The 12120-nt window shown below is 37.0% G+C and overlaps 2 protein-coding genes across 2 annotated transcripts in view; one reads left to right on the forward strand and one right to left on the reverse strand.

Annotated features, from left to right (window-relative positions):
• Window positions 1-9559, reverse strand: part of LOC140165877 (alcohol dehydrogenase [acceptor]-like) — a 46693-nt gene extending 37134 nt beyond the window's left edge. The window contains exon 1 of the mRNA XM_072189217.1: window positions 9365-9559. Within this exon, the coding sequence (XP_072045318.1) occupies window positions 9365-9559 (195 nt within the window). The remainder of the gene's footprint in view (window positions 1-9364) is intronic.
• A 1628-nt stretch (window positions 9560-11187) lies between these two features.
• The window catches only part of LOC140166668 (uncharacterized), a 39661-nt gene continuing 38728 nt past the window's right edge, over window positions 11188-12120 (forward strand). Inside the window, exon 1 of the mRNA XM_072190166.1 lies at window positions 11188-11273. Within this exon, the coding sequence (XP_072046267.1) occupies window positions 11188-11273 (86 nt within the window). The remainder of the gene's footprint in view (window positions 11274-12120) is intronic.

Raw genomic sequence — 12120 nt, forward strand, 5'->3', positions numbered from 1 at the left:
TATAGCCATGTATGGCTATGTATAGCCATGTATAGCTACGTATGGTCATGTATAGCTATGTATAGCCATGTATGGCTATGTATAGCCATGTATGGCTATGTATAGCCATGTATGGCTATGTATAGCCATGTATAGCTATGTATGGTCATGTATAGATATGTATAGCCATGTATGGTCATGTATAGCTATGTATAGTCATGTATAGCCATGTATGGTCATGTATAGCTATGTATAGCCATGTATGGTCATGTATAGCTATGTATAGCCATGTATAGCTATGTATGGTCATGTATAGCTATGTATAGCCATGTATGGCTATGTATAGCTATGTATAGTTATGTATAGCTATGTATAGCCATGTATAGCTATGTATGGTCATGTATAGCTATGTATAGCCATGTATGGCTATGTATAGCCATGTATGGCTATGTATAGCCATGTATGGCTATGTATAGCCATGTATAGCTATGTATAGGCATGTATAGCTATGTATAGGCATGTATAGCTATGTATAGCCATGTATGGCTATGTATAGCCATGTATGGCTATGTATAGCCATGTATGGCTATGTATAGCCATGTATGGTTATGTATAGCCATGTATAGCTATGTATAGCAATGTATAGGCATGTATAGCTATGTATAGCCATGTATGGTCATGTATAGCTATGTATAGCTATGTATGGTCATGTATATTAGGCATGTATATAGCTATGTATAGCCATGTATGGACATGTATGGTCATGTATATAGCCATGTATACTGATATATGGCAATTAGGGCCTACATTTATGAATATGTATGCTCATGAATATGTAATTACTTATATACATATTTATAATAAAATGGCGTAACAAAATGGAGTTCTTTACTTATATATTGAGTTATATAGAACACTTACCATTATTTCGCCCAATAGTCGTGTTTCATGTTCCAATTCGAATACATACTGCTTTCGGCAGAAAAATGACCGCTGCCCTCATTCGTCAGTATTCTTCAACCCTGCAGGGTTACAGACCATAACACGGTAGGGCCTACTAGAGTAGTGTAGACTAAAGTAGTCTAAAACAGATGACATACCAGACTCACTGACATCTACATAGGTCAGTAACAAGGCTATTGTCAATAGCCTTTAGGGCGTAGACCAACAAATAACCTCTCCATTGAAAAACACGTAAAAATCAACTTTTTTACGCGGCGTGTTCTATCTGGCGTAACAATATTTTTCACTTTTTTACGTCATCCCTGTATTAAATAAGGACTGAAATTTCATTTAAGCTTCAATTTTGGTTAACTTTACAGATTCAGTTTTTTATTAAAAACTGTTGAAAAGCGACACTGCTATTTCAACGCCAAAACTAGCATTAAAACTTGTTCCGTTAGCAGTAATTCGGACAGGGCCTACTTTTCTTGTGAAATCGATTTGTATAATTTCATATCTATTTTTAGTCATTAATAGGTTAGCATCTTTCATTTAAATCAGAACATGTCAAATTCATGAAGAACATGGTCCCTAAGGACACCACGTTGTCTCCAGTAGCCATATACTATTAACCGGAACTCATCTCCATTGCACCTTTCACGTAGTGATTTGGTGTAGGCCTAATGCGCCCATGGAGCGACCAAAGCTCCGCGAATGCGCCCTTTAGTCGGAGATCCCTCGGCCCATAGTCTCACGGAACAAAGAGAGTGATAACATACCTAATCAAAATGAATAATATATCTCATCAAAACGAATATAGTTACGGGGTCAAAAATAAATGAATAGTGTGAAATTAGAGTGCATTACTCATGAATTCAGTAGCCTACCCATGGAAACCTTTCAAAACATTATTAATGACGTATACAAAGAAATGAAATACCCTGTCATATCACACAGGTATACAGATTCTATAGTACGTCAACCATGTCAACAATTCACACATTTATTTGCAGTGAAATTATTTTATGCATGCCTTAGGCCTATGTGCCTTTTCATTCTCAGTAGAACGTTGCATACTGCAGTTACTGTCCGTTTTCCTATACACAATACACAGAGCACTCACAATTGACGCGTGACCTCTACAAGTAGTGTATGTTAGAAGTATAGGCAATTGCCTAGTTAACGTCACTGTGTGAAAAATAACCGGCCAATATTTAAAGCATTCTCTGAAATTCTAGAAAATATAGTTTTGTAACATGTCCTAAATTTTAAGCTGATTTAGGTGTTTGGAAATATTCGCACTTTGGTGTTTTAGTGTATGTTATAGGTAATAGGACATTGCCTAGTTATCGTCACTGTGTGAAAAATAACCGGCCAATATTTAAAGTATTCTCTGAAATTCTAGAAAATATAGTTTTGTAACATGTCCTAAATTTTAAGCTAATTTAGGTGTTTGGAAATATTCACACTTTGGTGTTTTAGTGTATGTTATAGGTAATAGGACATTGCCTAGTTAACGTCACTGTGTGAAAAATAACCGGCCAATATTTAAAGTATTCTCTGAAATTCTAGAAAATATAGTTTTGTAACATGTCCTAAATTTTTAGCTAATTTAGGTGTTTGGAAATATTCGCACTTTTGTGTTTTAGGAAGGATATGTAAACGACAGATAACACCAAAAATATGAAGAAATTATTTCCAAACCGTGTTAAGTCTGCAAACCATTATGCTTCTCATTTTCAAGAACGCTGGTTAACAATAAGCAGACTATTGTCTCATTTCGTAAACAAAAGCCCACACAGTGTTGTTACCTTGCGTTCGCTTTATAATCGTTCGCCCAACTGAAACTATAATACAAGCTCATTGCTCATTGCACAGGTAAAACAGAAACAAGTGTAGTGTGGATTTAACCAGAGAAGATCTGATTTAATCAGTTGAGCTGTTTTCAATGTGTGTTATCTTGGTTTAATAGCTTTTAATGCATCGGGACCTGAGATTGGAATTCCAGTTCCTTTCTCACGAAGTAAGGGCTAAGAGTAAAATTGTACAATTGTGTTTGGGAGTGGCCTTCTCTCTTTTCTCTTTTTCCTAGCTATTTTCTTCCATTTCTTGCTTTGTTTATCAAAGCTATCTAGGCCAGCATGCATATATTAGCCTACACTGGCTATTCAGGCTTGTGCATTTGTATGAGCTTGGAACGGTCCATGGTTTTCCGTGGATTAGCATGTGTTCCTCACGGACCAACCTGGGTAAACAAACAAACAAACAAAAGGTCGTGGTGAATTCTATTGTAGACATGACTGCATCATGGTTGACATTGAAATCCATGTAATAAGTCTCAACGTAAAATCGTATTATAGTGCTACTTAATATTTTCCCCTGTACATGCTGTAGGATAGGCCTAGTAGTACAGGGCGCGCTGGGTTTGGGATTTTCTGTTGCTACATTAGTGGAATGATCAAAATATGATTGGTTCCATTTTCTTCTATGCTCCTTGTGGTTCACACGAAGGGTCAGGGGCTATTTTAACGTGCCTCCTGGCACGTTCGTGCAGTGAGAATAGAAATCCGTGCAGCGAGAATTAAAAATCCGTGCTTAAAATATTTCTATATTTTCAGCCCAGAAATGACTAAGAAATACTGATTACTGATACTAAGTAAGACTGATCTAGTCAGAAAATCCTATATCCTAAATTTTACAGTTTGTGGTGATCAAATATTGCCTTACAACGCCTCTGGCAACGCCCTTTACTCCCAATTTTTCGGTCATTCGTGGGGGAAAGCCTCTGGACAAGAAAATCTGCAACAGGCGTGGGGCAGATCTATCTACCGGACAGAAATTGACCGCAATTGTCCAGTCGACCCAGTAAAATAGGCCGAAAATTATGACCAACACGACCATTTTCATCGCTGGCCACCCCTGATGTGCCACCGGGGACAACAATAAAATAACAAGTGTGCAGCATGTAATTGCATGCAGACGTACCTGGTAATGGTAAAGCTTGATATCCCTCTTGTTCAATATCGGGACTTTTTTATAATCAAAATTTACCATACTTATGGCAAAATTATTGCGAAAAATGCTAAAAGCGCGGCTCTCCTCAATATGCTCAAGGAAACCTTTAAGACCATATTTTTATTTGCGATATATTAGTAGAGATTGAAAAAAGCAATGCTTAACCATATGATAATTATTAAAAAATTGTTTGTTTTTTTATTTGCTAAATGCATGTGAAATCAGCCGGTTTAAGGGTATACGAAGCAGCAGAAAAAAGTAGTTCACAGCATCTTGCGAATGGTAGTGAGCTTTAGCAAAAATTGCATTGCTCAATTCATAGCGAGAGTGTAGAAGATTTCAAATATCACAGATATACGTTTGTAGGTACTGTGGTTCTTGAGTTATGTTGTAAAGAGGGCCGAAACAATAACACTTTTGTTAAACGTACATAACTCATTAACAACAATAAATCATCACGTTTTCAAAGTATATGGTTTGTAGAATGAACTTTTGCAAAACACCAAAGTGTTATTTTTCAAAAATATATTGATTCAGATAATGAAAATCGGGTTTTTTTGGCTGCTTCGACCAACAATACCTCGTATATCCTGAAACTATTCTAGTTGCTTACACGTCAAGGTATAGAGGTAAATACTAAATTGAACACTTTCAACGCTAAACTAAACACATAGACACTTAGGGAACAAACCAAAAGATCGATGACGTCCTATAAACGTAACTAGTTTGGTTTCTCGGCCGACCCCCTCCCTCCCTGCCAGAAACGTAATAAACAAATGTTGAAAATTTGACATAATAATAATAATGACACATTCTTCAGACCGATGTTTTTGTACAAACGTAATCGAGTATTTTTACCCCCTCCCCCCTAAACGAAACTAGTTTCGTTTATAGGACGTCATCGATCTTTTGGTTTGTTCCCTTAATGATGAGCACATCGAATCATATGGGTATTAAACGTATATACAGGGTGAGTAAAATAGGTTAACGAATCAATATTCACGTAAGAACCAAGTTTAACTTTCCCATTATTAAAACTCTTTTATAAATGCCACACTCAATATTCAACTTTTGCGAAAAAAAGGAAGTAAATCGTAGCTACCGTTTAATTTTTTGAGTCATTTTACGGCGATACCCAATTTTTTGTCCAAGAGGCAGCATGTATTTTGAATGAGAGCACACAATGCGAAATATGATATTAGCTTGCGAGATATGACATTAACATAAATCAAGGTTGATTTTTGCGTACTTTCAATTCCTTTTTCGGTTCAAACTAACTTTCTAATATTACTTAAGTCCTTCATACCTCACCCAGCTCCACCTCCAATTTTTCAATTCCGTGCAATGTGTTCAACTTATACTGGATATTTTGTAATTCACATTCAATTTCAATTTCATACTTCAATAAGCACGCATTCCTTTCGACATTTGAAAAACCCACCCACAAATTTTCAATTTGTTTTATAGAGAATGAACATTTTTAATGTAAAGGTAAATATGAAAATAACAACAAAGTACTGTTTCCTCTACTTAAACAAGACCAGTGACAATAAAACGTTGGGTGCACCATTCTACTTCAGTGCCAACGAGGTTAAGAAAATGGCAGTTGTTCCAAATCTACCTTTAATACAAAGAGTGTGCTGACATTCAAAATTTATATGTCTCGTGGGCAAGTATTAAAATTGGGTATCGCTGTAAAATGTGTCATCAAAACAGAACGGTAAGTGCTAATTACTTCGTCAATAATGAATATGTCATGCACCTAACATTTAAAAACCTAGAAGTTCGATCTGGTTATAAAATAAAGATGACTCTTTGCACTATTGCACTTATTTGGCTTTAGCTTGTAGAAAAATAAACACCCGTTTATGGACTGAACATCTTAGTGTTTTTAAGTTGAGCACTATTTTAGTTCATGACATATCAATTTGTAAGCGCTCTTTAGCAAAGTCATAGTTCATTGAATTTACAACCATATGATAAAACAGGCAAATTCAGTAACGTTTTGCACAAGAATTGCAATTTAAAGAGAATTGGCCATAATTCTAATGAAGCTAGTATATGTCGAATGTAAAGGTCCGTTCATACTACCACCGCATTTGCGATGCGTTGCTTTGCGATGCCGGTATATCAATTACTTTTGCCGCAACTCAACGCAACTCGTCGCATTTCCAAGTTCAAATGTATTTAACTTTATTGCGATGTCGCATACAGTAGTTTGCAGTACGATGCAGTGCGACAATACACCGCATCGCAAATGCGGTGGTAGTATGAACGGACATTAAGTGTGCTCTTTTATTTAATGACATAAAATTTGAAAAATATTGTAAGGAACACTTGAGGTTTGGACTTTTAAAACCTACATTTTGGTTAAAAATGTGCTTCGATAGGTAGTTTTCAACAGATTTACCACATTCGCCTTGCTATAACATTGAACTGCGTTATTTGTTGACCTAATGTAAAAAACTGTTTTTAGGGGGAAATGTTAGCTTTCGTTCGATACAAAAAAAATCACTTGAGGTTTTGGCAAAAACCAATCACAGATGGGTATTTTCCACCAGATCTCACACAGCTCTTATGATGCTATGCACTCAACCTTGTAGTACGGCACCGACTGACCGGAGACTGGACTCGCTGTGCTGGAAATATCTGTGTACTCGGGTGTATCGAGGTAGAAACTGCGTAGATGCATTTATAAGAGAATCGTTTTTGTAGTCAAACCTTTTCATATGAGAGTGTGTTTAATATTTTGTAATGAAATTTGTATGCAACTTTTTTATATATCTATCGAGTTGCAGAATTCTTATCACATTTTGAGAATTTTATGCTACTGTGCGACATGTTAAGAGACGGTTGGGACACGTGTGCATTTCTTTCAACATTTAATAAAAAGGTTCTGTGTACTTTCATCGAGTTGTCAAAAATGATAATTCAATTAAATGGAATGATATTTTAAATGAAACATACCCTTCTATTTTTTTTTAATTATTATTACATTTTACAGATATTAATTTCGTGCAATTGTATGCACCTGTGTGCATTTTATGCATTTTTGCAGAGTTTGTATTCGTTTTTGCATTCTGATTAGCATTGTTTAAACAAGTCAATTAAATAAATTTGTGAAATACATTAGGGGACCAGACATACGTGTACTTTCAAGAAGTGAATTGACATTTTATATAAAACCTACCAAGAAACAGCAACAAGTTGTCCTTACGACGATATAACGTCATTTGGAAAAATTGTATATGAATTATGTTATTAAATTTAATTTATTAAATAAGCTGAGGTGTACCACAAGGGTGAATTCTTGGACCCATATTTATAACGATAATAAATACATCAAAGAAATTCCCATTTATTCTCTCTGAAGATAACACAACAAATTACATTATATTCAATTTGGAGAAATGTTTTTTAACACATGTCTCCATAGGGCCTACATAATGGCAGCCGGTGAGAAAATTTCACTGACCATCTAGGATTTTACCAAGACCTGGGACCTTCGGCTCTACCAACTGCTAATGAGTCAGATGAAGAAGAACAGTGATGTTATTATCTATTCTACGAAGGGTGTTATGGATGGCAATCATGGCTGTATGAAATCAACAAAGAGCTATAGATGCTAGTATGCAATATTGTCAACACTCAACGCACCATTCATTATCGTCAGTGAGGCGATCCTGACTTTTAGACCACCCGAGCTATATAAGGTACAAATTGCAAATTTATCATATTAAACTTTTGCAACAAGGTTAAACATGTTCTCAACTGTACAAACATACCTTTATTTCATCGAACAAGCTTTATTTTGTTCCAAAATTCACGTTTTTATAGCTATTTTTGACGTAAAAGAGCTGGTAACAAAACCGGTGATGCCTGCTCCGAAGTTTTCGCGTAGCACAAGCGCTTGATGTACGCTCGTTTTGACGGTAATTTACGCTAGCGTATCATGCATTTTCAAGCGCGTTTGACATCGTTTTACTGCGTGACGCAATTCTGCATTTACATTGTTTATTCAAAATGGCGAATTTCTCGAAAAACGTGATACATTTTACCCCGAAATTTCCCTCATTACTCAAAGCCCTGCCCGTTTTCACAATATTTTAGCTTCTTGGATATCATCGGAAACATAGATTAGTAATATTAGGTAGGTCACACTGTATTTTTTAAAGATGTTTTAGATGATTTTTACGATGACAAAATTGACGTTTTAAGCTTCTTTTCAAAAATTGGTTTTAGCTTGTTAAAAAACGGGTACAAAATCGTTTTTAGCTTGTTGGATATTTTTGCTAAATAGTTTAAAGCTTGACTCCTTAGATGAAACTTTTAGTTTAAGCTTGTTAGAATATTAAACCTTGATGAAATTGTAATATTTTAGCCCTATATAGCGCGGGTGGTCTAAAAGTCAGGATCGCCGTCAGTGACCTACTGTAACAACCATACTGTGGGAAAGGGGAAAGATGCGTCCCTGGCTCCAAATACCGAGAAAAAATTTAGTAGCTTTTGTCTGTTTTTTACCTGAATTTTAGCATTAAAATGCGAATTTTTCTCCCGCTTCCTAAGCATTTGTCTCAGTAAAACCATTTTGATAATGAGACAACCCCTCTGCCAGCAACCCCTTCCACATATGTTTGTCTCCGCTAGATGATCTTTTAGATTTTACGTTTGTTGACGTGCAGTGACTTTTTTCTCCTAAAATAGCCCCTGCGAAGGGTCGAAGGTCAGAGTGGGGCAAAAACTTAAATATAGTCACATCATGTTGTAATGTATCTCAAATTGTTCTTCTCATCACAGGGAATAAATAAGTCAATCATAATATTTTTCTACGGTGCTTCAATTCTAGTTTTATCATTTGAGGTGTAAGGATGCCAAAAAAACATTGGTTCCACTATAAATGTAGCAAAACTAGATTCTACCTCAAAAACCACCCGATAGCATGTAATACCAATAGCTGTCCTTTCATATCAATTTGTAAGCGCTTTTTAGCAAAGTCATAGTTCATTGAATTAACAACTGTATGACAAAGCAAGCGAAAATAGTAACTTTTTGCACAAGATTTGCAATTTAAAGATACTTTATCATGTTTATTATCAGCTGCAGCACGCAGCACCTCACTACATAGGCCTATTATTATTTTAAAGGAGCATATAAAAATAACAGATGTGGAAATAGGAGTATAAACTGACCAGTAGATACCAGTTGTAGTCCAACTGTATAAGCTTGTATATGGCATATTGGATGGCCTAGGGGAAAGTTAGCCCATAATTGCAAGACTATCCTTGCCTTCAAGGTGAATCAAACCTACTCATGGTACCCTCTGGCAGCTTCTGGCCATGGGCTGGCCTGGTGTCAGATCATACACAGGGAAAGATGACATTCCAATGTAGGCCTATGCGCCTTTAAAGGAATTTTTATTTGGCCTCACCTTAAAACTCCAATCTATGTCAGTTTGCTGCAGAGTTCCTACCATAGCAGGTATAGATATATTAGGATAATCCTTATCAGATGGCCCGGCTTCTAACAGAAGAACAGTAGAATTGGAATCTTCTGACAACCGAGAAGCAACTACACATCCTGCGCTTCCTGCACCAATCACAACATAGTCATATACGGCCGACATTTTGACATGTTTGAGCTATACCAGTGTTTTTGGATACAGCTGAGCTGCGTTCCTTTTTACGCTTAAAAGGTCAAAAGTGCGAATAAACCAAGTAAAGAGTGCAGAGCCTGTGCACAGTACAATAAATGATTTAGTTTAACATAGTCAACTTTTTCATTCAAGTTTAAAAATAGACTTTTATTAAGGGATGGGGTATGCACGTTTGGACAGTATTTATTGTGGGACATTAGAGCACATCAGACATATAAACCAAAGTTTGGAGCTCCGCTCCGGTCTGTGCTATTACGTATCTAGTGTAGAGATTAAACACTGTTCTAAACTCCACTCTTCTGTCCTCGATTTGTAAACATGCCTAGAAATCGCTTGCCCCCCCTTTCGGCGTGCCAAAAAATCTTTGCCCCACCCCCTTACACACTAAGATTTTGGGGAACCCTAATTTATAACCTTAAATTGTCTTATCGTATAATGCGAGCGTAGCGAGTAGGAAATTTTACATATTTGAACGTGTTCCTAATGTTTTCCTACACCTTTTTAGGGCGTAATATAGAAACGATGCCCAAAATATCTGTGCCAAAAATCGCTTCCCCCCCTTTCGACCTGCCAAAAATGCTTGCCCCCCCTTTGGCCTGCCAAAAATCTTTGCCCCCCCCACCACCACCACCCCGGGGTTACACATAATTATTGCACCACCCCTTAAGCTTATTTAGATTTTACACGTGTTTACAAATCGAGGACAGAATAGTGAAGTTTATATTGTTTAATCTCTAGACACGTAATAAACACAGCCAAATTAAAAAGTCGCCACTAGTTCCATCCCCATTTCATGATTTAATCAGAATCATATTATTGTATGTCTTGCCGTAAGATTCGTGTGTTGTCTCAATGTACAATGTCATAATTGTCTGATTTGGTTATTATAAAGTCGGGACTACATGTAGGCCCTAAAGTGGCCTCAAATAAATCAGAGGATGATTTAAGCACTTCCCAACACGCCACTGTGTTGACTTGCGGTTAGCACAGCTGTGTGAGTGACCATGACACCACTGCTCGCACACTGCATAGACGTGCATGGTTAAATTTGAATTTGGACTGATATAGGCCTATTTACAATAAAAACACATTCTAAATGCAAGTCGATTTCACACCTACAGAAGGTGTGAATTATCCTTTATCCATGCATCACTTTTGTAGTCTTTTTGTTCTGAAATCGACCAAGTAATAATGACACACACACAATTCTTAAACAACATCTTTTGCACAGAATTCAATGGGATTTGAAAAGTAACGTGTCAGTTGAAACTCTAGTGATAACACTTTTGCAGTGCATGATGGGGCTTCCTTTTAATCATCCTCTGGTCAGGGGCGTTAATTGGTGGCGTGCGCCCAGAAAAGGGTTACGCATCCGACGCGTCGGGACGCTTGCCAGCTCGCGCTACATTTTACGCTCAGAGCAGCACTCACGCGTAATGTTTCTTTTGAGTGGCGCGGTGTTTCTTTCCGGGAAATCGGGATGGATTTTGTATATCGAATTACACGCTTTTTTTAATAAATTGTGAATTTAGTTCATAATTACAAAAGCAGAAGCAGTATCACACCCGCCTGTGCTATGATACCAGACGCAGATCTGCATGAAGAAACTATTGAGTGAGTCTGATGAACCACGGGTCCAGGATCTTCATTCGCATACATGTACATCATCATCAGATCATGACATGTACGTTCGATGAAGATACATTTTCCTGGTCACCTTTTTACTTTTAAATTAATCTTCTCGATCAAATAAAAAACAATAATTGTATTTTGTTTTCAGTACTGTCAGATGAAAGTGAAACGATAGTGCTTTGAAAAATCCCGGTGTTAAAATTAGGCATGAAGTCGTGTCATTTTAGTTTTACTTTTTTAGTCAATTTAGGGGCTGTGCAATAATTATGAGCACTGGGGAGGGTAACATTGGGGGGCAAGACATTTTTGGCGAGCCGAAGGGGGGGCAATTTTGGCAAGCCGAGGGGGGGTGCAAGTGATTTTTGGCACAAATTCTTTGGGCACCTTTTAAATAAAACGCTCTAAAAAGGCTTATATAGGAAAACCGTACGGAAACGCTTAAATAATACTCGCGACATGTATATTGACCATTTAAGGTTTGCAAATTGGGATCCCAAAATTTGGCATGTGGAAGGGGGAGCAAAGATTTATTGGCGGGCCGAGAGCCGAGCAAGCGATTTTTGGCGGGCCGAGAGTGCATGGGGGCAAGCGATTTTTGGCGAGCTGTTTGAAATTTTACGCCCCCCGGGCTCATAATTATTGCACAGCCCCTTAATACTAATACCAGTCCGACATCGGTTATCCGAAACCCTTTTATCCAGATGTCTCTATTATCCGGACGCCATTTGCCAGAATATTAATGTCAAAATAGGTAAATTTGGCTACAAAGAAATATGCTCATTTTCAAGTAAATAAATGTTGTCGATTTAATTTTATTGACTCAAATTGACTTAGTAGTACAACTATAGCACTCATGCCATGTAAATATTCGTTCTTAGACAATTGTACACACCATAGGG

The sequence above is a fragment of the Amphiura filiformis genome, chromosome 12 (assembly GCF_039555335.1).
Source record: "Amphiura filiformis chromosome 12, Afil_fr2py, whole genome shotgun sequence".
Classification (NCBI taxonomy): Eukaryota; Metazoa; Echinodermata; class Ophiuroidea; order Amphilepidida; family Amphiuridae; genus Amphiura; species Amphiura filiformis.